Here is a 27,351-nt window from a genome sequence, read left to right on the forward strand (position 1 = left end):
CGTTCCGAGGCCTAGCTCTTTTGCAGAGACCGTCTTCTTCATCTTTCAGTCCTCGTTCACCATTCATAACATGTCTCAATGCTCGAGGACACGGCCCCCATTGTTGTCCACATGTGGCTGCCACATCGACAGCACCGCATTCCTTGAAGTGTAAAAAAAAAGATCGCGTCGTCAATGTTATCTGTAATCTCTACATGAAGACATACGAAAGTGCATTAAGGCTTTCAAAATTAGTTCATGCAATCTTGGAGGCTACGACATGTCATTGAAGGTATAGTTTACTGAAATTGACGAGAGAGGACTCTGGCACTGCGATTGTTCAACCCCCATTGTAATGATGGCTACTACACGGATTTCCTAGGCTTCTTGCTTGCGGGCTTCGAACCCACTTGTGGATTTTTTTATTGGGGTTTTGGTTTTGTTTTCAATGAAAAAAAGAATGAAGGGACCCTTGTGGGCTTCTTGAACAGATTTGAATTGGTGAGCCTGAAAAGCCAGAAAGGTGTAGCGCAACAGCTTGACCTTTGCTAAATTTTTTGCGGCAAAGTGGATTGAGGCCACATGGAGCCAAATTGTGGCGAGAGAAATTAGATTACACATATTCGTGGACTACCCATCATTTAAACTCTGGCTAAAGCGCCGTGTGTTACATCTCCCATGCACGCTAGCGCCAATGTCACCTTTAGTATAATAGGACACTCCGTGACTGAAGGTATATTCTGACGAATTGGCGGTGTGGCACTCTAGCCCGCACTTGGGTTTCCGCACCTGTGCATGCTTGTTGCGCATTCTGTGACAGCAGTAGCAGCTCCATGTCATACGTATTTCGTAGCGGAGGTTCATATCAAACGCCCCGGGGCGACAATCGGTACACAACCATCCTAGAATACATTGTGGGCTAGTAAACCTCTGCCGGACCAAAGAACGATTCCCATCACCCAAAAATTTGTACAAGCACTGTTCCTACCACCACAGTTTTACCGTACAATGGGTTTTCTGTGGGAGGCCTCAGAATTTAGTTTTGCTTCTTAATGATATGAACTTACTCACCCCTCACCTCTTTGCTTGTCACTGCTACTGTGAACCTTCAGGTCAAAGAGCAGCCTGCCTCCAACCGACCGTAAAGGCAGTGACACGAGCCTTTCAAGTGGCTGCTCCTACAGCCCGTTGCCCCCATCTGTAGTGCCGGACTTCAAGACTCCCGACTTTGAGCGGTTCCGCAGTCCTTTCAAGGACTGCACCATACACAGGAATCCCAGCAAAGGTCTTGCCATGCGATATGGTAAGTACATGCTGCATACTTCGATGTCAATGCCTAAGAAGCACAAAAACTGCCAAAAATTACTCAGAAAAATGTGGTTGCAAAGCTTTAAGCATATTTCTGATGACCATTGAAACTCTGAGTGGTCTGGTGAGGGCCAATCTTGGGGTGACGAAAAATTCAAGTTCGAGTGCTACATATCGAGTTTTAGACAGTGTCAAATTAACGGAAAAATCGAGGTAGCAGTAGCCTTCTGTAACTTGAGTGTGCTTTAAGGGAGGATGGGGGATAAAGTTTAGAGATTTTCTGAACGAAAAATCGCTTTTAGATTTGAGTTGTTTTGAATTGGTGGTGCATTAACGACGCTGAGGATGCTTGGTTGTTTGTGCGGCAGAAGACAATAAAAAATAATTTTTCCTCGAGATGTTGGCGTGGAGGTCTCTTACAAAGTCACGGCTGCAAAGTGGGCAAGATGCCGATTGTTAAAGGAACATGAAAAAACAAACTGTTTTTTCACGTATTAGTAAAGCACAGTTTTGCTGTCCTGAAAACACTACTCTTGCCACGACACCGCGACATGAGGCCTCTTATGCGAGAAAATGTGCGAAAAGAAAATGCGGGTGAAGACTCCACAGTGTGAAATTTTAAAAATGGCACTACAAGCTTAAGTTTTACTGCTAATAATATTAATGAACTTCTGACAGTCAAACTTAAGGCAACACAGTTCTTAGAGTGCAGTTTGTCAATCTAAATGAAGTCATTGTTTGCTTTTAGTTTAAGCACCGACATCAAATTCAAAACACCTTTACAAAAATGTCATAAGAGGCGTGTGACTATCCTTAGCCTGTACTACAAATCGCTTGAAATGGACATAGTTATAAAAAAAGTTGGATAATTTATTATTTTTCAAATGACAGTTCTCCTAAGCTGATATTCCTGATCAATCACTATAACAGCTGTTTTTTTTTCTAATAAAGCTAGGTTGTTAAAATTCAGAGGTCATCTATCTCTGCAATTTTCATCAATGTTTGTAAAGCAGTTCCATTATTGACTTCAGCTCTGCAGAGCCCGTTGATTATGTACTCAAATCTTACTACAACAAAGTGTCATGCTGCACAAAAAATAAGTTTGTGATATATAAAAATTCGTTATAAAGGTGCATTCCTTACACTCTTTATATACCAAGTTTACTCTTAATTTATTTCATCATAACTTATATTCATAATGCCAGTGTTCGAGTTTTGAGTGTAGTTGACCTCTATCAACTTTCCATTGATGACAGAGCCATATTGCTAAGCCTTTAGGGCAGTTTTTATTAAAGACTATTCATAACTGGGTATGAAACGAGACTCCTGTGTGGTTTTCATCTCTCCATTCAGATGACAGCTCTTCAGAGCTCGATTCTCCGGTAAGCGCTACGATCGACGTCAAGAAAACGGTGGCTTTCCCGATCCCCGACACGCCAGCACATTACAGTGAGTACTCCGTAAGGACCTCGTAGTGTCAGTTTTTCATGTGCTGTTGTTTCTGGCTGTTTCAAATAAATGCGTGAGCATGGCGGGGCGATTAAATTTATTTGTGGGACACAATGTTCTTGATATTAAAAAAAGCCATAAGAAATAAGGGCGAGGTGCAAGTGTTAGCCTCGATAATGACAGTACTTGAGAGCGATTAAACTGTCCTGTGCGATCAAGACATCCTTCAAAACAGTACCACTTTGGTGTCTCCTGTGTAACTCAGCCAAAAAATAGTTTTGGACTGGAAACATGAAGTTGACTGACTCCTGGTTTGACTTGTGTGGTTTTACTCTGGCACAACCATACGAGCAATTGGTCCAAAATGGGAACCTCGCGAGGAGTGTATAATTTTTATAATGTGGCGTTTCACCGGCAAAGTCATTAAAAATTAAGGACATCTTAGTGCTTTTATTCATGTCGCTATAGTTATCTCTCATGGAAATGAATGTATAGGCATGCATCATGTGCAGGTCTGTTGTTAAGTTTTCTGCCATGACTGCGGATAATCTCGGTAATGTTCAGCACTATTGCAAAAGTGTAAAAAACTGTGATTGGCTGTGAACCTTTCGAACGAGGTTTTTAATTTGGGTACAAGAGTATTAACAAAGGAAAGAGCCACTGTGAAGGGAACTCAGATGACCTACACAGCATTTTCTTCAACCACATCATGTTCAACACCATAAAGTCAGTACCCCCCTCCCCCCTAATTGAGCTGTTTTCACGTCGGGTTTTTCCTCCACACCCTCAAACTTTTGCGATGGCCTACGAATTTTGAATAAATTTAATGCACATTATTTCGAATCGCAAAAAATGCGGGTACAATGAGCACTATAGGTGGTGCTAGCAGGCGGCATGGTGGGGCTGGAGCTTTTCCAGTGGTGCAGCTGTTACCCAGTCTCGGTGTCTTGGGGCGAAAGCTATATACCCGAGGGCATTATGACTAGACTGCTTCAGTAGTTTCATTCCAAGCAGGCAGTGTTGCTTTGCTTCAGCAGCAGTTAGCAACTTTCATTTTAAGAGCGCAGTTGAAAGCGCTGTTGTGCACACACCTTTTCGGCGGGCGTAGCAAGTGGCTAGTATACCCTTTTACATGCTGCACTCCTGCCATTTATGTACTTCATGTTGAGATGACGCACCACAAAAAACTTCTTTGTGCCCTGGTGCAGCCGTATTCCATTAAACGATTGCTTTGTGGAAATAAAACAATCGATTCAAAATAAGTTCACTGCCAAGTCTTAATTCTTATAACGTCATGATTTGTTGCGACCACATTCATTGCTTGTAGTAAAACTGTTTTTATTGGCGGTTTTGCATTAGAGGTGTTGTTTATATGCTAGAAAATTATAGCAGTTACTTAACTAGGTTATACTATTATACCATATTCACTTGCAGCTGACACACCTGAACTGAGTGGCAGCCCTGAGGTGTTCACACTTCCCGTCAATGTGAAGATGAGGCGGAAGCGTGCAACAAGGAATGTGTCTCCTCTTGTTCTACCGGAATCGTTGCCGGAACACCTTACGGAGTATGTCTAAAATCTTTTGCTTTGGCATTCAATGATTATATATATATATGAAAGAAGTGTATACTTAAGGGCTCGTTTTTCAGTGTTTTACAAAATAATTATGAGATATAACAGACAATAATGCCATGGAAAGTATAGGGGAAAATATTAGACCGAATTTTAATGTAAATATAAAGAAAAGTGGGTGAAAAAAATTATATATATATAATGTGTGTGTGTGTGTGTTGTATGAATATTGCGTGCGTTAGTAAGTTTTAGTTGCTAAGGGAAGTTTTTTTCTGTGACAGCCGAGAAAACTACTAGTTGCGAAATGAGTGTGCAATGCCTTTGCATGCTATGAAGTATTTCGAGAGCTTGAGGGGATTTGAGAGTGCAGTTGCAAACATTCTAAAATCCAAATGATTAGCACGCGTACACACACACACACACACACACACACACACACACACACACACACACACACACACACACACACACACACACACACACACACACACTTTCTTCAACATTTGAGAGAAGAGGTGTAGTTAAGACATTATTCTGTAAAGATAAACTGCTTTATTGTGGCTGGGAGAAGACGTCGGAGCATAAGTGTACAGGATGAACACAGATCGATTTGTAAAGCAAGAGTGTACCTGTTTGTAGCAGGAAGCCACAAGGAAATCCTTGTGTCCATATGCTTCGAGTTGTCGATGAACTCGCTCTCACGGTGCCAATTGCTAGCTTCCTGGAAGAGCGACCACCCTGTAAAGGCGTTGGTCCCGAGTGCGAATCTCGCACCAGGACGAATTTTTTAGGAACTAAGAAGCTTTTCTTTCTGACAAATCCTTACGGATTTTCTTATAGCTTCATGCTGCAAATGGGTGATTTTCCCCTTTTTTAATCCCTCCGCCAACTTGCGGGTTTCCGCAGAACTCATCTGTAACAGACTGATTTATTAAAATTACACCAACTTGCCTCCTGTAACAGTGCACGTGCTCAATAAGTCATGACCTCGTGCTAACAGAATGCTCCGTGAAGGCCCCCTCTGTACTTTTAAAACCAGCAGGTGTTCAGTGTACAAATAACTTCTTAGAAATAGGACTCAAACGACTATGTGCCTGCCGCTCTCTCTGCTGGCTTTCTAGAAAATGGTAAGGTGGCGAGCGGTGATGTGGCGGGGACATTCGACGGTGTACATGAAAGGGATCGCATGTGCACGAGAGAGATTCAGTGCGAGAGTAGCCTTTCCTCGATGAGATTCAGCCTCGGCAATTATTGCGGTTTTGGCGAGTAGCAGAATCCGTTTGTTACTCCAAAAGCCGGCACGTTGCCGAGCATGTGATCTCTTGCACGTCCCGCGCAATTCAAACTCAGCGTGGTCGTCGGCACTGGGAAACGCCTTTTTGAACACTCGGACTGCGTGTTCAGTTCGTGCTTTGTCTCATTGCAAGGAATCATCGATGCGAGACAGATTGTTCTTGAATCGAAGTCTATCGTGTACGCCACCACTGTGTCCAGAAGTGCACTCGATAAAGTCTCGTTCGTAACTGCAGTCAGCACCGATGTTGAGGTGCTGTGGCCCGTTTTGTTATTTTACAGTTTGTTGACGTGCTCGGTGTGCCTGCATTCTTGGATAATGGCCTGCATCTCTTTTGTCTGAAACAAGCGTGTCACAATCTGCGCACGTTTGCACAGGTCTTCGTTATACAGACGATGAGCCCGATGACAAAGGCTTTGTTTGTGCGATTTCTGGGAAGTGCCCTGCAGACTTGCGCTTTTTTCTTGTACAATGACATTAGAGCACTGAAGTTCACGTAAAGAGAGTGTCTGCTGCGCTTGGTGGCGGTAACCATTGAATAAGTAAGTGTGTGCGCGCCATCTGCCGCCGCGCCCGTGCAGCAGCTGTTTAGCTTGGCACGCTTGCCTGTTCTTAGGAGCTTCGCTTGGTGGTGACGTTGAAGTGCCGAGCTAAGGAGCTTCGTGCCTAAAAATGATCAAGCTCTTTCTTTGCAAAAAAAAAAAACTCCACTGTTCTCTGCAGAATGGGAGTGGTGTGTGGCCGAACGACCTATGTGGGGCAGACCGGGTTATCTATTAAGCGTTTAATAGAGCATTCCAGCTCACTAGGAGGTGAGTGGGAAGCACCTTCTGTTTAATTGTAGGACATGTGCCAAGAAGTAGAAGCCAGTTTTAATATGATAACTTTGGAGAGCTCATTTTGCAGAAATCAGGACATCGGAGTTATTTGTTGAGAGTGAAAAATCACTTTATCCGTGACCGAAAGAATAAGATGCAAATAAAATAAATATTTCAGGGTCCAAGTGGCGAGCGATGCTGTCTGCATGTCAAGCAAGTGTTCTACCACAGTCACAATATTTGTCAGAATAGCCTCGGAAAAAAAATGCACTATATCAGTGTCATGTAGTGGAAAGAGCTTACGCTTCATATATTGCGTGGCAGAAGCATACAGTCTCGCCAGGCATCAAAATATGTGAATTTAGCAAAAAGTGGGTGCTCTAAAAGGCCACCCATTATAAGGTCCTCGAACATATTTAACCATAGTCAGCAGCAGAACCATCAACAAAGTGAACAGCTCGGTAGGTTCGCGTGTTGCCCTACGGACACGTAGTGGGCCCTCCGCTGATTCACAAAGTAAAAATGGCCTAGGGGCACTAAACAACGGGGCTTGTAACAGGCATTCATCGATGCTTTGAAACGACCAATGTTACGCACACAGCCATTTGGGAAAGGGAAGGAGGTCTCGAGTTTCTCTTTACGATTCGCCGTCACTCCAGCTAAACCATTCCGACGCTCTGGGTCGGACATATTCTGTGTTCAGAAGACTACTTAAAAGGAGTGGCCTGTCTGCTGTGCTTGCTGTTCTCCTTCTGGATCGATCTGTGTAAATACACTAGCAAATAGTTGTTTCATCTCGTTTTACATCACAGTATCGTGGTTCGTTGGCGTAAAACCACCAGTATTAACTGAATGGTGGCAGAAATCCATCCTTATTTGTGGTGTGGTGTACATTGGTGTCCAAGAGTCTTCTTCAAGTTTCAGTTTGCAGTCCACACTTTTGTTTTTTTCGTTGCAGGAGATTAGAACAGGAGCCTGAAAGTGACAAAGGTGATGAATCGAACGGCAAAGATGATGAATCAGACGAGTCTGACTATGGCGAGGACACGGGGGGTGCCACAGAAATCCCCAGTGCTCGAGCACCGACAGTGCCGCTTTTCCCGAGCCCAGACTTGGCAGCCTACAGGCGCATCATCCACGAGGAGATGGCCAGGTGTTACGGTGCACACATAGTGTCAGCAGTCTCAACAGCTGATTCTCCGGCAAGCACAGGGGAGCATACTAGTAATTATAGACTGTGATGGACACTGTGGAACAGTTTAACCTCCACTATAACGGAATTGTCTGTATAACAAACTACAGAAGGCTTTCAGTAAACGGGAAATCTGTTGAATGGAACTGCTGCCTATTAAATGAAACTGCCTCTGTTATAATTGGTCTCGTACTTGAATTCTACACGCTTGTTTGTCGCTTGGTAAATGGAACTCTTGTTAAACGGAATATCCTGGTATCTTTAGGTCTGTTTGATAAGCTTCCTGTAACATGCTGCCGATATGAAAGACTGTGTTTTCGAGTAGTGGAGTTTGCAGGCCTTGCTGCCAGAGGAATACATAGAACAGTGTTTTTTTTTTCAGCTGCACTATAGCAAGCATACGCACAACTGAAAAGGAAAGCAACTGCACATTTTGCAATAGAAGTTTACCTCTGTGAGGGTCAAATTTTTTGTGACATAACCTCCAAAGATGTTTATTTTTTTTATTCCTGAACTAAATTTTTGGGCTATTCTATCTTTAGAATAATTCTCATTGTTTTGAGGGACCATAAAGCATCAAGCAAAATCCTAAAAAAGAAACCATATGATTTTTTTAGAACTACCGTAATTACTCGAATCTAACGCACACCTTTTTTTCCAATTAAGCGAGTTCATAAACCGCATGCGCGTTAGAATTGAGTACGAAAAAAAATGGATACGGTCATTCTATCGCCATCGACATTTCCAAAATGGCCGCCCTCTTCGTGCGTCGGCATGGCGCGTCGGCCATTTCTGCCTATGTGTTTCCCATGTGCAGCACTTCGTACGTGTGCTGAGGAGTTCGTTATCTTGTAGTTCATTAGCATTGACGGCATGGAAGGGCCGACTCCAGAAACTCGAGTGCACTACGATGCCGCTTTTAAAAGAAACGTCATCGCGTGTGCAGAAACGGACAGAAATCGGGCCGCATCGCGGTCGGTCAGAGTTCCCGAAACGTGCGTGCGGGACTGGCGAAAACAAAAACAGAAGATTGTCGACAGCAAAGCTTCACGCAAAGGCTCTAGTGGACCACTGCAGGGTCTGTTTCCGCAAATTGAAGAACTGCTCGGCGAGTATGTGCTTGAGCAGCGAGCGGCACAGCGGCCCGTGACGACAGAACTGCTCCAAGTGCGAGCTATGCAATTAGCCTTAGAAAAAAGTCTAACGCGGAGCCAGTTTAAAGCGAGCGGGTGCTGGCTTACTAACTTTATGAAAAAGAAAGGCCTTTTTCTCCGAAGGTGAATGGGCATATGCGAAAAGTTTTGCGGAGGATTACGATGAAAAGCTTCAGAGTTTTCAGAGGTTCGTCCTAAACTTGCAGCACAACAACGGCTACCTGCTTGGGCAAATCGGGAATGTCTTTCAGACGCCTCTTCACTTCGACATGCCTGGCACCACAACCGTCGAGAAGAATGGGGCGAAGCAAGTTCGCGTGCTGACATCAGTCCACGGTAAAACTACTGTTACGGCAATGCCCTGTTACACGTCAGATGGGCACAAGCTTGCCCCGTACCTCATATGTGGAGTTCATCGGGTGTGGCAAAGACAGTTTTTTCCTTGTCATCCTCGTGCATTGGAATTTGCCAATAACCGGAGCACAGGTCAAAGCTTGAAAAATATTCCGCTTCTTGTAAGGAATCTAAGGCATCATCAATGCGAGGCAAGGGATATACGTATTTTCTGGTTACATCATTTATTGCGCGGTAGTCAACGCAGAATCGCACCGAACCGTCTTTTTTTTCGTACGAGAACGACAGGTGACGACCAAGGGCTTGAGGAGGGGCGGATGATGTTTCGCTTGAGCATATCAGCAACGTGCTTGTCGATGATCTCGCATTCGCTGGAAGAAACACGGTATGGTCGACGACAGACAATAGAAGTTCCGTCGGTGTGTATGCGATGAGCCACCGCAGAAGTCTGGCTTAGAGCAGTGGAATGTACATCGAAAAAAAAATTATGCTAGTTTCGTCTGCTTGCGGGGGAGTGAGATCCGTGCTGATGGCATTGATGAGAGCCGTAGTAGGTGGAGCATCTGTTGGTATTGAACGTGATTCCACCAAACAGGTATCTGAAGCGACTACAGAGATAGGTTGTGTGTCCACGCGGGAAACTACAACATTGCCCTTGGTCAGCAGAATCGGCTTATTGGTGATATTCAGTACTGCGAGAAATGCGGTGCCGTCGGAGAAGCGGACAAGACTCGATGAAAGTGCAATCCCACTGGATAGACAACGGCCTGATTGACTGACTAGGACGTCACCGTGGTCCATGCAGTCAGACATAACCGTGATAACATGCTCGTGGTTAGGTGGCACAAGGAAGTCATTGGCTGTTCGTAGCCGGTCCCATGAAGATTTCGGGGAAATATCATCCGTTTCTCGCATATGTATGAGTCGTTGTCCACAATAGATTAAAGCAGCAGCATCAGGAAGAAATCCCCATCCTAAATTAAGCATAAAAACACAAGAAGCCAGCACGGAATTGAATATGATGGCGGATCCCATCAATGAAAACTCTAACGGTGCATTGGGCTGATGGCCGTATCTGCGAGTCATTTGGGCCACGTAAGAGAGTGCCAGAATAAGGGGTGGTAACCTTGTGTAGACGAGTACACAAATCCGCATGAATAACAGAAATAGCAGCCCCCGTGTCCACCAATGCCTGAACTGCTACCCCTTCCGCATACACTAATAACAAGTTGGCTAAGCCCTCTGGAGGTCTTGGTGTTTGTTCGAGCGATGAAGCTTTCCCTCCAAAAACTGCACCGGCTAGTTTTCCTAGTGGTAGTCAGAAGTAGGTACAGCCGGTCTCAGAGGAGATGTTGAGCGTCGCAGAGGTGAAGGGGACCGGCGGGGTCCGGGATAGCAGGGGCGAGGTGCGGCGAGTGGAGAAGTCGGAGAGAAGGAACGTGTCGTAGGGCGTCGCTGGTACTGGTTCGAGGATGGTTCCGAATCCCTTTCGTAATCACCGTAGCCACGGCGTTCGTCCTGTTGGCGCTTGCGGCAAAATTGTGAAATATGACCCCGAATGCCACAATAGTAACATATTGGGTGAGGCGAGTGCCAGGGGGCGTAGTGCGCTGGAGCTGTCACAGGCGCTGGTACTGGCGCTGGGACAGGCGAGTGTGGTGCAAATGCTGCTACGTACGTTGACTGCGCAGGAATAGGATGCGCGTGCTGAACCAAGGCAGGTGGTATGGCAGCGACTTGTGCATACGTCATGGGTGGTGTTGGTGGTGCCGTAGTGTTCGATGGGAGAGCGCCAGCCATGGATGAGAGCTCTTCTTTGATGATTTCGCGCAGACCAGCAGATTGAGAGTGAGGCCGAGGGGCGTGTGCACATGGCAACCCTTGCACTTGAAGTTCCTCGCGAATCAGAGTGAGAATCAGTGCGCGCAAATCCGCATCTGAGGAAGGCAGGCTGCCACTGGCGTCTGGGTAGTTTTCATTTTTTTAGCAAGTATACAAAACAATGAAAGCTCAACGCCTTCAAGCGCATTCAATGAGGCACAAGTGTTGCGACCAACAAGAAACTGACCAGACAGTGAACCGGATTCCACACCCGAACGTAGCATAGATTCAACCCAAATGCGACGCGTTGCCTCCCGGCGCACAGAGACAGGAGCGTCTGAACATCTTACTTCACCCGAACGGTTTCCTCTGTCTCACAGTTTAAACAATGCGCACTTTGAGTGCCCTCTGTAACCTGAGACGTGAGGCGAAGTGCATGAATTGCTTCGCTTCCTAAAGTTGAATGTTCTTGCAATCGGTTATCATGGTTTGCTTCGGCTTAAACTTTTTTGTGGTGTTCAGTGCTGTTCACTTTCTCAAAATGGACATTCTGTTTTGTCACGTGTCCATATGCTAAAGGCCAACATCTGACTCAATACTTACTTGGACGAGTGCTTCTGCACTCCCATTCTGCTTTCTGAGGCAAATAGTGCTGCCACTGTTCAGTAAACTAACATTCCCTTTCTCTATGAGCGCGATATACGTATGATCCAGGACCATCGACGGGGTGCCTGTTGCTACCTTTACCGATTGAAAAGTATCAGTGGCCACCATTTCGGAGCCTTTGTGGTAATTGCTGTCATCATCCCAGCGACGTTTTAGCGCTCCTTCAATTGAGCTTCTGAGAGGTAGCCAGTAATGTGCTCGGCTTTTGAGACATTATTAGACACACCAAATTCTGGATGGAACTTCTTTGTTCCCTGCTCTCGAAGCTTTTATCTACATCGTCGAGCTTCACAATATTTGTCATGGCTTTCAGGCTGCCCTTACTCGGGCAGCACTTCTTCATAGGTGCTTGGCCTCTCAGAGGTTCCCAGCAGTCCTTGTTCCTAATGAAACTACTATGTTCTCAGGTTGAGAAGCTGTTCATCACCTGACAAGCTCAGCATTGTTTATGCCTTTTAGGATGCCAATTTCTCTGCCTTCCTCTATCATAGCTCCTCGTTCCGAAGTTAGGCCGTCGCGAAACCCGAGGCTTGTTTTGCAGGGAACTACTTCTCTCCAGCAAATGCTGCTATCGGAGGAAACATTCACTGCCCAGGCAGCACGCCGCCGTTGGACCAATCTTGGACCAACATCGGCTAACATCGGCACCGACGTCGGGCCGACGTCGGAAGTGCAACTTCTTCCAATGTCGGGCCGACGTTCAAGCCAATGATGGGCTGACGTTTTGCCGATGTTTTAGCCAGTATGCAACCAACATTGGGCCGACGAAGGCCCATCGTATTGCCGACAAAGCTGCCAATGTTCGGCCAACATTGGGCCATATTTCAGCCAATCACATGCCATTTTTACGCCGATGTTAGCTGCACGACGAATATTGGCTACGGATGTACGACCGACATTGGACCAATCCAGGGCCACATTGCAGCCAATCAAATGCCGTTATTACACCGATGTTTCCTGCACGACGAATATTGACTACTGATTGGCTTGCCATTATGTAACCATTATTATTAGGGAATTTTTCTTACCAGAAGATTTAAACAATATGCCTCGATGACCCGCTCTTGTAGCTTTGCAGCCCTGTATACTTGGGGCAACAGAAAATTGAATGCTGAGAACTGAAAGCAGTTACTCGATCTATTTCATCTTTTATACCTCATTCCCTTTGCTAACACTAAAAGTGTAGTTTATTTTTTTACCAATTTATCTTTTGCAATAGCGAGTGCTTTATTTGGTACTGGTATTTGGTACAGCAGATCGAAAAAAGTCGTTAGGAAGTAAATGTTGAAAGCGTATGTCCCCCACTTGCAATCCCCACATATGTCCCCCACATGGTAATCGAGAATATTCATAGTTTAGAGCATTTTTTTGTAACTAAAACATGGTGATGGTGCTTCCGAATCAGCATAAGCTAGCGGAACAGTGCACCACCGACAGTCTGCAGACTATTTATTCTTTGTTTTTTTTTTATTTGATACAACGAAAAATGTATACATTGAAAAATATATATACACAACTAAAAAAGCCCCGCTCTACTGCAGGTCAGGTTGCGTTGGGGGCACAGTGACAGTGGTGCTGTCAAGGCCCTGGCTGCTGTGGCTGGGCAGGAAGCCAGCTGCCGCGAGCAGCCGATAATCTGCACTCTGAGAGTGGGGATCATCGGGCTGCTCCACAACAAATGCTTCTCTGAAGCGCCGCTTCCTGCCCCCACAGCGATCACCAGACCCTGGCAGCCACCTCTTAATAAAGTTGAGGGCCTCCGCCTGGTCGCACCCTGCTTTTTGGCAGATGACATCTGCATACAAGAACAGAAATACCATAGTACACATGAAGCACTGCAGTACAGAGAATACACAAGGGTACACACACATAAAACAATGAACAAGTCTAACCTGTCACTAATCTACAGAGCCTCAGGTTCACAAAGGCCCTTTTCCCTTTTCTGCCATGAAGGCTGTACAGCACTTGCACGTCATGTGCCAATACAGCCTTCATGGCATTCACACCAATTTCTCGGAGGCCACGTCCCCCAATCTGCAGGAGGTGCTTGCGCTGTAAAAAAATGCAAGAAGCATAGATGGGGTAAACGCAACAGCACATCGAAATATTTTCATGATAAAAATCTGCAAGAACAGGACACTGAAAACAACAACTTGAATTTTTGGGCACCACACCATTTCATTGTTTTTTTACGCTAACTTCAACTCACTTGACCTAAAATGGTTTCCACATCAGCCCTCTCACACTCAGTGTGAGAACCTTTCAGAGTCCTTCTCTGAATGCAGTTTCGCTGTTATGAAATCAAATACAACACTGTTATAACCCTTAATAAATATTGATTCTAGCTATGAAATAGTATAATTACTTTGTACAGTGCTCAAATTCCAATACACGTTTCTTCGAGGTTACAATGTCTTTGCCTGAATGTTGACCAGGAGTAGCTTCTACAGGTGAAAAACGATAAAATATGTGGAATTCAAAAAGAAGCTTGGACATGTTTTTAATCAATGCATTGTAAGCAGAGCACAACAAGATAAATGAACATGATCAAGGCGTACTAAGAGGCAACCTTAGAGCGACCAAATCTTGGTCATAGATGAAACTGATAGAAAAATAAAGGTCGCACTAGATGGTCACACCATTTGCTGTTTATATTTTTCTGTGATAGCCAACAAAGAGGCATGTCGCTATAGAAATCTCATCACAATAAACAAAGGTGCATTTTTCTTCACACTGCGAAACTGGGTGCATGTTAGATTTTTAAAAAAGTAAGAAATCGGCTAACACAAGGCAGGGTGAACTGTAGCTCAATGTAGAGAGAGCCACAGCGGACACGAAATAGGGTGATAAATGAACAAAATTACTGAATGTCTGTTTTAAGCAGGCTACTGCTAGTCACTGCCCATCAAACACACGATGCCGCCTACATCGTCTGCTAGCTTAGGACAGTTCACTCAGACTTCACAGACTATAGTAAATACAGTCGAATCTCATTAATTCCAACACACTTAATTCGAACTGACGCTGTGGTCCTATCAAAGCTATACCGCGTTCCGAAAATGCTCTCAGCACCCCGCCCCATCCTGCGGTGGCACTTCAGACACCTCATCGCTGTGCTTGAAGAAGAAAATGAAGAAAAGGAAAGAAAAGACTGCGGTGGAATGTTTGCCAAATGCCAATCTGCGACATTCCTGTGCCCCGCTTCGGCTTTTTCCGTCCCTGCCACGTAGAGACCCTTCTCCTCTTAACACTGCACATGAAGAGAAAGAGGGGAAAAAAAGCTGTCGCAGAGAGTTGGCTCTCTCATGCCGATCTGCAACGCGCCGGTGTCACGCTTCCCTGTTTTTCGTTCCTGCTATGTAGAGACTCTTCTCCTTTCAACACCGCGCATGAAGAGAGAAAAAAAAAAAAGCTGCCGCGGAGTGTTTCTCTCTCGAATGCCGATCTGCTTTTCTCCAGGTGGAGACGCTCCTCCATTCTCATCATGTGCTGGCCACGCTCCGGCTGCAGCGCAGATGGTAACAGTGGCCAGTTACCTTCGAAGTTATCTTCGAAGGTAACTGGCCACAGTTACCTTCACAGTTATCTGTGAAGAGTGTTATCTTCGAACACAGTTATCTTCGAAGTTATCTTCGAAGATAACTTCGAAGATAAACACAGTTATCTTCGAAGAGTGTCAGCACTGGACATTGCCGCGCGCAACTTCTTTTGCCAGGAGAATACTGAAGCTGAAGTACAAATGCTTTGCAAACTGCACGCAAAACTTGTTGACTCGTTGCAAGGCCAACGTGTACAGACATGTATTGACTACTTTAATTAATGACGGATGTCCTGTAATTTGTGAATAAAACTTCTCCATGCACATGCATCACTGCATGGTAAGCCCTCCGCTCGTTTACCCTATTCACTCTATTCTACCGCACCCTCGATTGTAACGCGCGCCCGGTTTCCACGACGACAAAAAAAAAAAAAAAGACATCGGTTGCAATGCGCACCCTTTTTTCTCGTTGGCCCGCTTGATCACACCACTCGCGAAAACGACTCTTTTTGAGAGCGTCTTCCGTTTAAATATGAAGTACGGGGGAAGCTTATGCCTATCTGACGTGCAACAGAGCATTGCTGTCACTCTAGTTTTACCGTGGCCCGATGTCAGTACACAAACTTGCTTCGCCCCCTTCTCCTAGACGGTTGTGGTGCCAGGCATGTCGAAGTAAAGAGGCGTGTGATCGGCATTCCCGATTTGCCCAAGCAGGTAGCCGTTGTTGTGCCGCAAGTTTAGGAGGAACCTCTGAAGACTCTGAAGCTTTTCTTCGTACTCCTCCGGCAACTTCCGGCATATGCCCGTTCGCCTTTTCTCTTCATAAAGTTCGTTAGCCAGCACCTGCTCGCTTTAAACTGGCTCTGCGTTAGACCTTTTTCTAAGGCTAGTTGCATAGCCCGCACTTGGAGCAGTTCTGTCGTCACGGGCCGCTGTGCCACTCACTGCTCAAGCACATACTCGCCGAGCAGTTCTTCAATTTGCGGAAACTGACCCTGCTGTGGTCCACTGAAGCCTTTACGTGCAGCTTTGCTGTCGACAATCTTCCGCTTTTGTTTCCGCCAGTCTTGCACGCACGTTTCAGGAAACGGGAACGCACGTTTTGGGAACGACCGCGATGCGGCTCGATTTCCGTCTGTTTCTGCACACGCGATGACTTTCCTTTCAAAAGCGACATCGTGGTGCACTCGAATTCTTGGAGTCTGCCCTTCCATGCCGTCGATGCTAATGCACTACAAGATGACGAACTCCTCAGCACACGTGCGAAGTGCTGCACATGGGAAACACATAGGCAGAAATGGCCGACGCACGTAGGGGGTGGCCATTTCGGAAATGCCGATGGCTATAGAATAACCGTATTCATTTTTTTCGTACTCGATTCTAACGCGCATGTGATTTTTGAACTCGCTTAACCGGAAAAAAGGTGCCCGTTAGATCCGAGTAATTACGGTACTGCTTGTCATCATTATCCCTGTGATCATGGATGACGTACACACTGTCCTGAAAAGACATGCATGGCAAACACACAATTCTAAGAAAATTACATTCTGCTGCAATCACTGCAAGCAAGATGCAGCCGTGTCAAGGTGATCAATGATTGTGATCACAAAGCTGAAAGTATACAGTCACGCCCTTTTTTTAAGGCTAGCCCTTTTTTTAAGGCTAACTGTATAGCCTGCACTTGGAGCAGTTCTGTCGTCACGGGCCGCTGTGCTGCTCACTGCTTAATCACATACTCGCCGAGCAGCTCTTCAATTTGTGGAAACCGACCCTGCTGTGGTCCACTGAAGCCTTTGCGTGAATCTTTGCTGTCGACAATATTCTGCTTTTGTTTCCGCAAGTCCCGCACGCACGTTTCGGGAACTCCGAATGACCGCGATGCGGCCCGATTTCTGTCCGTTCCGGCACACGCGACGACTTTTCTTTTAGAAGCAGCATTGTGGTGCACTCGTCGAGTTTTTGGAGTCGGCCCTACCATGCCATCGATGCTAATGTACTACAAGATGACGAACTACTCAGCACACGTATGAGGTGCCGCGCATGGGAAACACATAGGCAGAAATGACCGACGCGCCATGCCGACGCACGTAGGGGGCGGCCATTTTGTAAGCGGCGATGGCAATAGAATGACCATATTCATTTTTTTTTCGTACTCGATTCTAACGCACATGCGATTTATGAACTCTCTTAACCGGAAAAAAGGTGCGTGTTAGATTCAAGTAATTACGGTAACTTTCATTATTTTGAACTTCTTTTAATTTGAACAAATTTTCTGGCCTCTTTGAGTACGAATTATTCATATTCGACTGTAGTACAGTGGCTCATGAGATAACCTCACTAGTTTGTTTCCCGAAACACAGTATCTTAAAGCAGTACTAAATTTCTGCATGTTACATAGGCATATTAAAAATCAAGAAATATACACCAAAGCCGCAGCCACAGCTTTACTCTGCACAGCTGCCTCTGCTGCCTCCACTTCTCCAATTGTACCAGCAGGCAGCCGGGGAAGGTCAAAGGGGCGCTGTGCTGGCTGGGCGTGCTGAGGCACGGACAAGAGCCGTACCTTGTGCTTCAGCTGTCACACCTCCTGCAGAACCTCTCTTTGTTGCTGCCGGATGCCAAGTTGGATCTGCAGGATCCGTAGCAATAGAGCTGAAACATACAAGAGTACATACCATATTTACTCGCACAATTTGCATCCTCACATAATTTGCTCACCAGTATAATTAGCCAGCCTGCTTTACTACAAGAAACTTTTTGCTCGCATACTTTGCCCTCCCCAACCAGCCCGAGCCACCTTGCCAGCACACACACAGACACATTTGACTTCATGATGCTCTGGTCAGGCAAATCTCTTGTCGAGCAGGCGAGTGCAGTCTTACACAAAATGGACTGAGTGCAAGGTCCCTTCTTCCATGAACTTTTATGCTTTCCCTAGAATATCGAACTTGAAAACTGAAACCTGTTTATGTGTAGTGCGAAATGCCTAAAGTTTTGCCTCCTATCTTCCCACCTCTTCCACGGCAAGAATGTATTCCCGAGACACAGCACAGATGTTGAACGCGTGCAAGGACCTGTCACATCAACTAGATGAGGCAGGTTTTCGCACTCATTTTTTTTTCGGTTTCGCCATCTGGTCATTGCGTTTTTACCGTTCCTTGTGATAGGCTACAATAATTATATACGAGGCAGATTGCTGTTATAAAGCTTACCGAAGAAAACTGAAACCGTGCTACCGCTAAGCACATCAGCGTGGAGTTCTTCGACATGCAATATTCAGTATGGGAGCCAGCAGAAGAGTGCGTTGAATAAGACTTAGCATAGAAGCTTGGGTGTGTTGGTTAGATATCGGAGGGAACACAACGCAATAGAAGACTGGGACAAGGAATGGACACACACACACATGAAGGGCGACACACACAGCACTGTGTTGGCATCGCGCTTCCTTGTCTGCATCTTACTTTACGTTGGGTTCCCGACAATTATTCGAGAGTACTTATGTTCTCTGGTATAACCCTGTCGTGGGAACTGGTTTTTGTGAGCACTGTTCGGAAGAACTTCAAGAAAATTGGGGCATTTGAACAGGCTTAGCAAACAAATGACAATCCGCTTTGAGACAGCTGTGACAGCGCCTGCAACATATATTCCCAGTTGAGCTTTTAGGCCAGCGATTCCCACTAGCTTCGCACATGACCGGATTGACAAAAAAAGTACACATAATACGCGAGTATATACCGCATTTGACTCTGTAGCTTTGATGAACCAGGCAGATACACAAATTTATCCAAAACTCCATTGATTCTGTTGCAAAATTATTCAACAAACAAATTGCGATGTTATCCATGTTACTATACGATTGTGGCACTTTACCATTGCAGCTTTCCAGGAGGCACACATAGTGCAGCGTTAGTTCACCACTCGCAGTTAATTGTATGCAGTAGGTTGCTCACAACAACTGACTGCATGCAATGGTGAACATCTTGCATGCTTGCACCGCTGTTTCAGCATGCTGGCTGCTTCCCATATGGCTATCAATTGCTGTTCACAAAATTGGGAAGATGAAGAAAGACTACACAGTGCCCTCTGGCCACCCTATACTCCAAACCTCCAGCCAACAAACAAACAAAAGAAACAGAAGTATGCAAATGAATATTATTCCTAATGCAGCTGGAATGGAGTGTAGTTTTCACCAATTCTGTGTGTTAAGTCAATATGGAGTGAGTTAACTCCACAAAGTAGCTTTTCTCATAACAGTGTTCACTCTATTGTAACACAAGGAGTGACTTCATAGCATCTAGAAAGAAAAATAGAATCTTCAGTATTTGATAGAAATGTGAGGCTCTACCTTAAAACAACAATAATCTGGAAAAAGAACTCATTTTATTCGAAAAAAAAAAGGTAGCACAGTTGATCCCCTTTACAAGAGACACTGATGTAACAGACAAACGGGGATAAGAGGCACCAGTGTGCAGGCTGACATTTGACCCATCATGCATCAGGCACTCCGTAGATGCACCTGTGCAGCCGGGAGCCCTGCAGTCAAGCATGCTGAGCAAGACTGTTGACCACTGTACAATGACACATTGCCACAAAATTTCAAAACTTCATTTCACAGTCTTCTGCAAAAGCTTCTTACACTCTTGCATAATTTTTGCACAAGCTTCTCTCATTCTTGCGTGATTTTCGGCAAAACATATAAGTGTTGGAAGTTGTATGTCCCCAAAAACTTGCACAATACAAATAGCATACATTAAAGTCTATCACTTAATACGTGCATAGTGTAACAATGAAAGGAAACTCACGCATGGTTTGGTCCGAGCCTTCCCCGTGCGGTGCCTCCTTGAGCCTTGGAGAGCACTGTACAGCTAGAGCAAAGTAACATCAATCCAGTGTTAATGGCAGGTTAACAAGACGACAAAACTAACCCCCATATTCATTAACGCTCCCCGACTCGACTTTCACCCTTCACTTGACAGAGTTGAGCACTGCGCCGCTGCTCGTTTGAAAGCGACGCTGCGCTACTCGAGAATCACAGCAGATTATTGCTGACATGCAGCAATTTTCTCTGCTTAGAGACGGCGCTCCCATCAGCCATCTCAAGTGAAGGTGAAGCGCTGAGTGGAGGGACGTTCTAGAATACGGGGGTAAGATTGGTTGCAAGAACACTACAATAGACACACTTAATTTTTACACTTCATCTATATTGTACAGCTACACACATTCTGCATCCTTAAAATGCAACATATACATACAGGCTTATAAAGTAAACACTGTAGGCTGCTCAAATAACACCTACACAAAAAAATTACCCAAAAGTGGCCATGCGCAAAGTACTTTTATTTGAAACTCACAAAACTTTTGCGGTGATGGAGAATAAATAAGACAGGTTACGCTTGGAGGCACACGAGACCTCCGCAGCTTTCATAAAGTACAAAAAACAATATGGTATGTGTGTGTGTGTATGTACGCATGAAGCTTCAGCCTTTACATACGGTTTCTTGAAAGAATCGACTATGAATTTTATGGCACCTGTGTCCTTCAGCGCAATTGAAAGCCTGCTGATCAGTGTGTGCAATTGTGGAATAGTTACATAGAAAATGGCGTGAAACACCTAAAATCAAATTTTTCTAGCTAGGAAATATGCAGCTGTGTATACACAACACATGCTGCAAACAGTGGGAGGTGACCACAAGAGTGATTTGAGTGTAAGCGGCAGTATTCCGCATTCATGCACCCCGCCATTTTCAACTGTTGCCCAAAAGCAGCACCACTTCAGCGTGCTACTTTTTTTTTACATCATAAACGGCACGGAATACAGCGAGGATGAAAACAACATATGCAATTAAATTTTGAGCACTATTTATGGTGCGCATGATTTATTGATTGATATGTGGGGTTTAACGTCCCAAAACCACTATATGATTATGATAGACGCCGTAGTGGAGGGCTCCGGAAATTTAGACCACCTGGGGTTCTTTAATGTGCACCTAAATCTGAGCACACGGGCCTACAACATTCCCGCCTCCATCGGAAATGCAGCCACCGCAGCCGGGATTCGAACCCGCGCCCTGCGGGTCAGCAGCCGAGTACCTTAGCCACTAGACCACCGCGGCGGGGATGGTGCGCATGAAAAAAAAAAAAAATAGGCCTTTGTACAACAACGAATTCATAATTTGCCTTCACGGACCTTCTGTTAGGCTGCACCACATACAGATTTTTTGTGGCTTTCAAAAAAGATTTGAAAAAAAAAAATAATAACCGTGTTTACTCTCGTCATGAGCGCACTGACTAAGTCACCCTCATTTCAGTCGCCAAAATTTTGAATTTTTTTTTCTCCCACATATTAAACACACACGTTACGTTCATCCGCTGAAGTCCCACGGGCTCCCCCCCCCCCCCTGCCGCCTTCGCTCGCTACCACGTGCCATTTTATTTTTGTTTCTATTTGTTCACGGAACGTCCCCTGTCTTTTTTAATTATCTCTTGTAACATATGTGGCATTATCTTGTTCCCGAGGTGCCACAGGTGCTCTGCTATGTAGATGCACCATTCCATTAAACTAGTATTTTTGATCAACTGTGCATTTCTGATGTTTACCTTGGAAGTACGTAAAACTGGCATGCTTCTTGATCTACGATACACATGTGGCTTGTCTCACTTTGAAGGAAAAGTTAGCATACAATGGTGTAAATGCTTAGAATTTGAAATATTGAGGCAGCAGCACACCGCAGATGATCATATGGTAAAGAAACAAGTGCTGCCTTATTACTGGCAAGTTGTCACTTATATGTTAAAAAAAGTACAAAAGCACAGCGAGGCTATGATGTGGTTCAACCTGTGGGTTCGCTTCATTTATCACGCCATATGATGAAGCTTCCTTTGGTAAAACTGCTCAGATAAGAAAAAAAGTTTGCTGTCCAATACAGCAACTATACAAAGTGTGCACGTGCATCTCGCAGCGCCTTTTCGTCACTTCCGAAATGCGCCACCAACATGCCCGGGCACCAACCGAATCTGTTGCCTACAACTGCCATGTTGTCTCCTCGTGCTTGCACCTATTTAGTTTTGCCTCACGATGCAAGTTTGAGAAATTATGAGCTGCTAGTGAGGCAAGTTGATTTAGTAGTCCACGCAGAGAGAGCAGAGCTTAGGGTGTTTCTTCGCTGAAAGTTATAACCTGAAATTGAGAACGCACATTCCGATTTTCCTAAAAGTACCAGCGTATTTGGCTGGTGCAGATTAACAAAAGCTACTTGAAGAAACTTTGCAATATTTGCATCTTCAGGTGCAACTTCATTACGGGTAAGTGCCATAGCCAAGTATTTACCTGCAAACAGATATAGCTTACCAAGATACTGTACATACAAACTTGTCCGCAGTTAAAATCATGATGGCGAGGAAGGCGGTTAAAATCGTGATGGCGATCGCGGAGATTTGGTATTGCATTGAAACAAACTATAAAGAATGGGAAACAATATTAGTTCACTTTGAAGTACAGCCAATCAATCGGTTCAAGTTGGGCGTCAGGATTTTTTTTAATTAGTCAATTAATTCTATACACGGTCTCTATCATGTTCAGTGACTCCACTGTACATTAGTGTACAACAAAAGCAAAAATACAAAGTGAAAAGTGTGTTAAAGCATACGCGGAAAATAAAGTGATGACTGGCATTACCGCGGCACACACCACGCAAAGTCGCTATCTGCCTTGTATAATATTTTCCTCGACTATTTCCACAAATTGCAATCAAAGAGGCTCAAGCTCAACATCAGCACTGTTTAAAACACTTGGGGGGGGGGGGGCATTGCTATTTTGGTGGCGTAGGCCGTGACAATATATTCATAATATTATATCTCTTGTAAACTTGCCTAGCTCTGCACGACTAGTTTTCGATGGGAGCAGCTGTGCTTCGCACATCCACTCTTAAAAGTGCGGCTCGAGAGATTTTGAGCTTTCACTTGTTTTTAAGCCAGGCAATTTGTAGTGAAAGCAAGATAATAGGCCCTCATAGGTTGTGGCGGGCAGCTGGTGTACGCCGTGGCTGGTATATGTGTCTCACATCTTGATTATCTGGTCTTGTATCGAGTGAACGAGCGAGGCCTTCCTAATCCAATGAGCTCGTTAAAGTAAGACAACAAAAAACCACAATGCTTCCACATCGTTCACAGCAACAGATGACGAGCCCCCAACAAACCGCACTGCAGCACGTGAACTGCCGTAGGTACCCAGGGAGTTACCCGGGCATGGCGGGAGAGGGCGACAACGGCAGAAGTGACATCACAAGAACACTATGTATAAAGGGGACATTTAAAGACTTTTTTCCCATTTTTAAACTTCGTGCACTGTTCTGTCACAATTTATAGCTCAGAATAGTTGTATTTTGAAAAGGGCACTAATTCATAAGCCCAATGGTTCAAGCATGGGTGCATTTAGGGGGCCCATTCTACGTTTTACTTATGCCCTTCAAGAACTTGCTTACAGGGCCAAAGTCCTGTTTCAGAAAGAACACGCTAGTGCGTGGCCAGCAGTCCGTCAAGCATTAGTGCTGGTGAGATTTGGAAATGCAGCGCATGAGCATCCTCATCTGCTACTTCTCTGCTCATGCTCTCGGGGCTTACTTGCGAGGCACGGTCCTTCGCACTTTTCATTTTCACACTGTAAATCAACTGATACCAACTCTGCCTTCCATTATTTATTAAACCAATATTTCATGGTCACGAGGACGAGCTTAAAATGTTTGCTACATCAGACCTGAACAGCATTTTGAGTCATCGAAACTTGCTAGTTGCAGCGAGCATTATGCGAAAAATATGATGTGCTTTACGGTGACAACTTGCAAAACACTGCAGCAACGATTAAAATCATGCATTTTTTGTGCTCACAGGAAATCCCTGAAGCAGGAGGCACTGGGCTAGATAAATTGCGCAGCTAAAATACGGATGCGCTTTCCAATGCTGTCATGCGTACAGGCGGAGAAATGGCAGACAAAACTGGGCGCACCCCGATTCTATGCGCATGCGTCCCATTCACAAGCCTCGCTGCCAGTTAGCACCACATGGCTCACTGTCCATGAGCTCGCTTGTTTCCTGTAACAGTGGACCATACGGTACACCTATTTAAAAACGAGGATAGAATGTATATAATGCAGCGTCTGATGAAGCCATGACGATGTGTTGCTGATGAAATCTGGAACTCTAGTTAGCACCCTTATTGTTAACCAGCCGACCGACTAGCAAAAAGATTTGCGACTGAAATGATGGCATCTACAGCTGCCCTTAAAGGGACACTGAACAAAGTTTTTGCCGCCGAGATTTTCAGCCAAAGCAAAAGATTGGGCCATGAAATTCATATACAGTAATAATTTCAAGCAGAAACTACGAAAACATACTGAATTTAATGAGCCTTTTACAAAATGCCGCGTCTAGCTTTTAGACACGGCGTTTTCTAAAAGGTCGCGACATTTATTTTTCAAGTTTTTTTTGTTATTCAAGACAAATCTACGGTGCATTGTTCACAGAAAACAAAATTGCCTCGGTAAGATTTCTTTGCGAGCAGCTTACTAATTTTAAGGCAGGCGCGTTGATTCGTGAACTGAAGGATGCGAGTGATCGATCTTGCCTGCTAGTGGCTAGGCGACAAAGGCTTTACCTCATGTCCTGGTGTAGCGAAGTCACGCAAATGGGGCAGAAAATGTGCATTATCATTTATTTCACCTAAATATCACACGTATGTGACTTACTGCCGGTGACAGGTGATCAGGATGAAGCCGACAAGTTGCAAATCTGAACAAGAATTCACTCGAATGAAAAACCAACCTATACTCACGTGCACGGTGAAGTCGAACACGTCGTCCGTCAATGTTGTCGCTGATGCCCGAAGGAAAAGAGAAGAGGACAAGCGACGGGGTCGTCTCTTTCTATAAAGTCGGCGGAACTGCCAGAACGGCCAACACAAAAGGCATCGGGTTGACATTCCTCCATCTGGGCATCAGTCGCTCCACCCGGGCATGCAGCTGCTACTGGTTCTACTACTATCCTCTTCCCCGTGCTATGGTGGCTAGAATTGGCCAATTCTAGCCACCATACCCGTGCCTCTTCCGGACATTGCAGTGTTGCTGCCATACTCGCGAATCTTTTTAAATTAAAGCACGCAATCATGTATTATCGTGCGCCCTACTAAACTTAAAAACAGTGCGCCGGTACATGAGATCACGAAGCGCGGTCCACGCCATCACAAGAGCAATTAGAGAAATGAAACTAAGAAAACAAAAATGTATAAAATATTTTGTCTCAATACGATCCGCAATCCAGTTTCCTGCAGCGGCTTTTGGCTCTGTATGAACGGCCAAGCCAGTGCCAAGCCAAGCTTGCGTCTCGGATCAGCTGTTTGTTTCCATCGAGAATTCAACAGTGAACTGGCAATTTGTTTAGATGATATTGCTAAAGGGCTTGAAATTGAATACTTCTCTACGTACTACTGCTGTACTTTTCCTCTCTGTTTCCTGATCACAGTGATGAGATTGAGGAGGTTACAATTCAGAAAACAGCAAGTGCAGCTCAAGCATTGCTAGTATCGCTGTTTCGGTAATAAAATGTTACAAAGATTTTGCCCCGCGACCTGCTTGCCGTGTTCGAGCACCCAGTAGAAATTTACGGTGCCGCGTTTGAAGGGTTGAATAAAATTGCAATATTACGAAAGAAAGGCTCTGAAGCAACATCGCATTTTATCAGGCCTACACCTCCCACACTTAGACGAGTAAAACTCGTCGATATTATCTTGCAAAGCTGTGTATAATATTTAAAACACATTCTTTAGCCCACGATGAATTGTTCTCTCGTGTGGCTTCTCCATTTGGTACTGTCATGTTAACTTACAAAGGCAACTTTTCATATTTAGTCTCTTTAGATGTTGCAAAAGCTTGACACGTGGTGTGTATGCCATACTGATAATTCTCCTCGTAACCTGGGTCCGCCTCTTTAAACAGCGTCGCATTTTATTGTTCGCAATTGTGTTTGTTTTATACTGTAAGCGAGCTGTGTGATTTCATCAATATTCACGAGTGTTCCCTGACTATACAAACACGTGCGTCTTATTTGATGCGGTGCACGTTTGTATGTAGCAAAAAATGTCATTTCGTCAGCGTGTGTCTGCATACACTTGCATGCCCTGCAGTACGTGTACATAATTAATGCAGTAAGAACTGCAATGCATAGCCTTGCATGGGACATATATTCCATGCACCCTCAGAGAAATGTTGTTTGTTATGAGCCTACTGTTTATCATTACATTTTTTTTTTCGTTAAAGTTTCATCTCCATATAAAGCAGCTGTATACAGGCACGAGCTTCAGCAGCTTCCTCGTTGTTCCATTTTAAATAAAAACACCAAGCCTACCCGAATCAATGATCTGTTTGCTATCATTACTGTTATGTGTTCTACGATGTACACAAGGACAGTAGTATACAAAAAATAGGGAGGGAATTGAATGCCCTGCCTGCATGGCTGCGCCGTTTACCAAGATCAGGCGCTGCGCTGTGAAGCTTCCTACCGGCCTGCAGAAATTCAAGGGAGCGTACAATAGCGTGGTTCAAGAGGACTTGTGGGGAATACTAGACACACTGGGTGTAAAAGATGGAGTCACTAATCGTTTAACGGAAATCTATAAAACTAACAAGGTAGTTAAAAAGTGGGAAAAACAGGTATCCAAGCCCACAGTGGTGAAACGTGGACTTAGGCAGGCGTGCCCACTGTCACCCTTATTCATGATGTACCTACAAGGATTAGAGGCCAAATTAGAGGCAAGGGGACTTGGCTTCAACCTCTCTTTAGTCAAACAAGGAAAACTCATTGATCAGGCACTACCAGCATTAATCTACGCAGATGATATGGTGCTAATGGCCAACAACAAGGAAGATTTGCAGAGGTTGATGGACATCTGCGGTAATGAGGGAGATAGGTTAGATTTTAGATTCAGTTAGGAAAAATCAGTAGTCATGATTTTTAATGATAACAAAGGTAGTGAGCTTAGAATACAGGAAGTCACGCTAGAGATAACAGATAAATACAAATAACTGGTCGTATGGATAAGCAATGGGACCGAGTACCTGAGGGAACACGAAATATGCGTGACGACTAAAGATAACAGGAATGCAGCAGTGATGAAAAATAGGGCACTGTGGAATTACAATAGGTATAAGGTTGTGAG

General features: G+C 44.8%; 2 protein-coding genes across 6 annotated transcripts in view; one reads left to right on the top strand and one right to left on the bottom strand.

Moving 5' to 3' along the window:
- LOC119185974 (uncharacterized) overlaps positions 1–7,767 on the top strand; it is a 123,649-nt gene extending 115,882 nt beyond the window's left edge. For both annotated transcript variants that reach the window (XM_075879362.1, XM_075879363.1), the window contains 4 exons: positions 1,092–1,282; positions 2,641–2,736; positions 4,171–4,303; positions 7,380–7,767. In XM_075879362.1, the coding sequence (XP_075735477.1) occupies positions 1,092–1,282; positions 2,641–2,736; positions 4,171–4,303; positions 7,380–7,662 (703 nt within the window). In that variant the 3' untranslated portion in view covers positions 7,663–7,767. The remainder of the gene's footprint in view (positions 1–1,091; positions 1,283–2,640; positions 2,737–4,170; positions 4,304–7,379) is intronic.
- A 5,289-nt stretch (positions 7,768–13,056) lies between these two features.
- LOC142776167 (uncharacterized) lies at positions 13,057–25,196 on the bottom strand. 4 transcript variants are annotated; one of them, XM_075879367.1, is made up of 5 exons: positions 24,973–25,196; positions 19,949–20,003; positions 17,572–17,798; positions 13,501–13,660; positions 13,057–13,403 (listed from the first exon to the last, which is right to left on the bottom strand). In XM_075879367.1, the coding sequence occupies exons 4-5, from the start codon at positions 13,601–13,603 to the stop codon at positions 13,141–13,143; spliced, it is 366 nt and encodes a 121-aa protein (XP_075735482.1). In that variant the 5' UTR covers positions 13,604–13,660; positions 17,572–17,798; positions 19,949–20,003; positions 24,973–25,196; the 3' UTR covers positions 13,057–13,140. The 4 variants fall into 4 exon arrangements, with proteins under 4 accessions (XP_075735482.1, XP_075735481.1, XP_075735480.1 ...); XM_075879366.1 differs by having other exon boundaries at positions 17,710–17,798; positions 19,949–20,011; XM_075879365.1 differs by having other exon boundaries at positions 17,570–17,798; positions 19,949–20,011.
- Between the last annotated feature and the right edge of the window lie 2,155 nt (positions 25,197–27,351).

Source organism: Rhipicephalus microplus, chromosome X, assembly GCF_043290135.1.
Source record: "Rhipicephalus microplus isolate Deutch F79 chromosome X, USDA_Rmic, whole genome shotgun sequence".
NCBI lineage: Eukaryota > Metazoa > Arthropoda > Arachnida > Ixodida > Ixodidae > Rhipicephalus > Rhipicephalus microplus.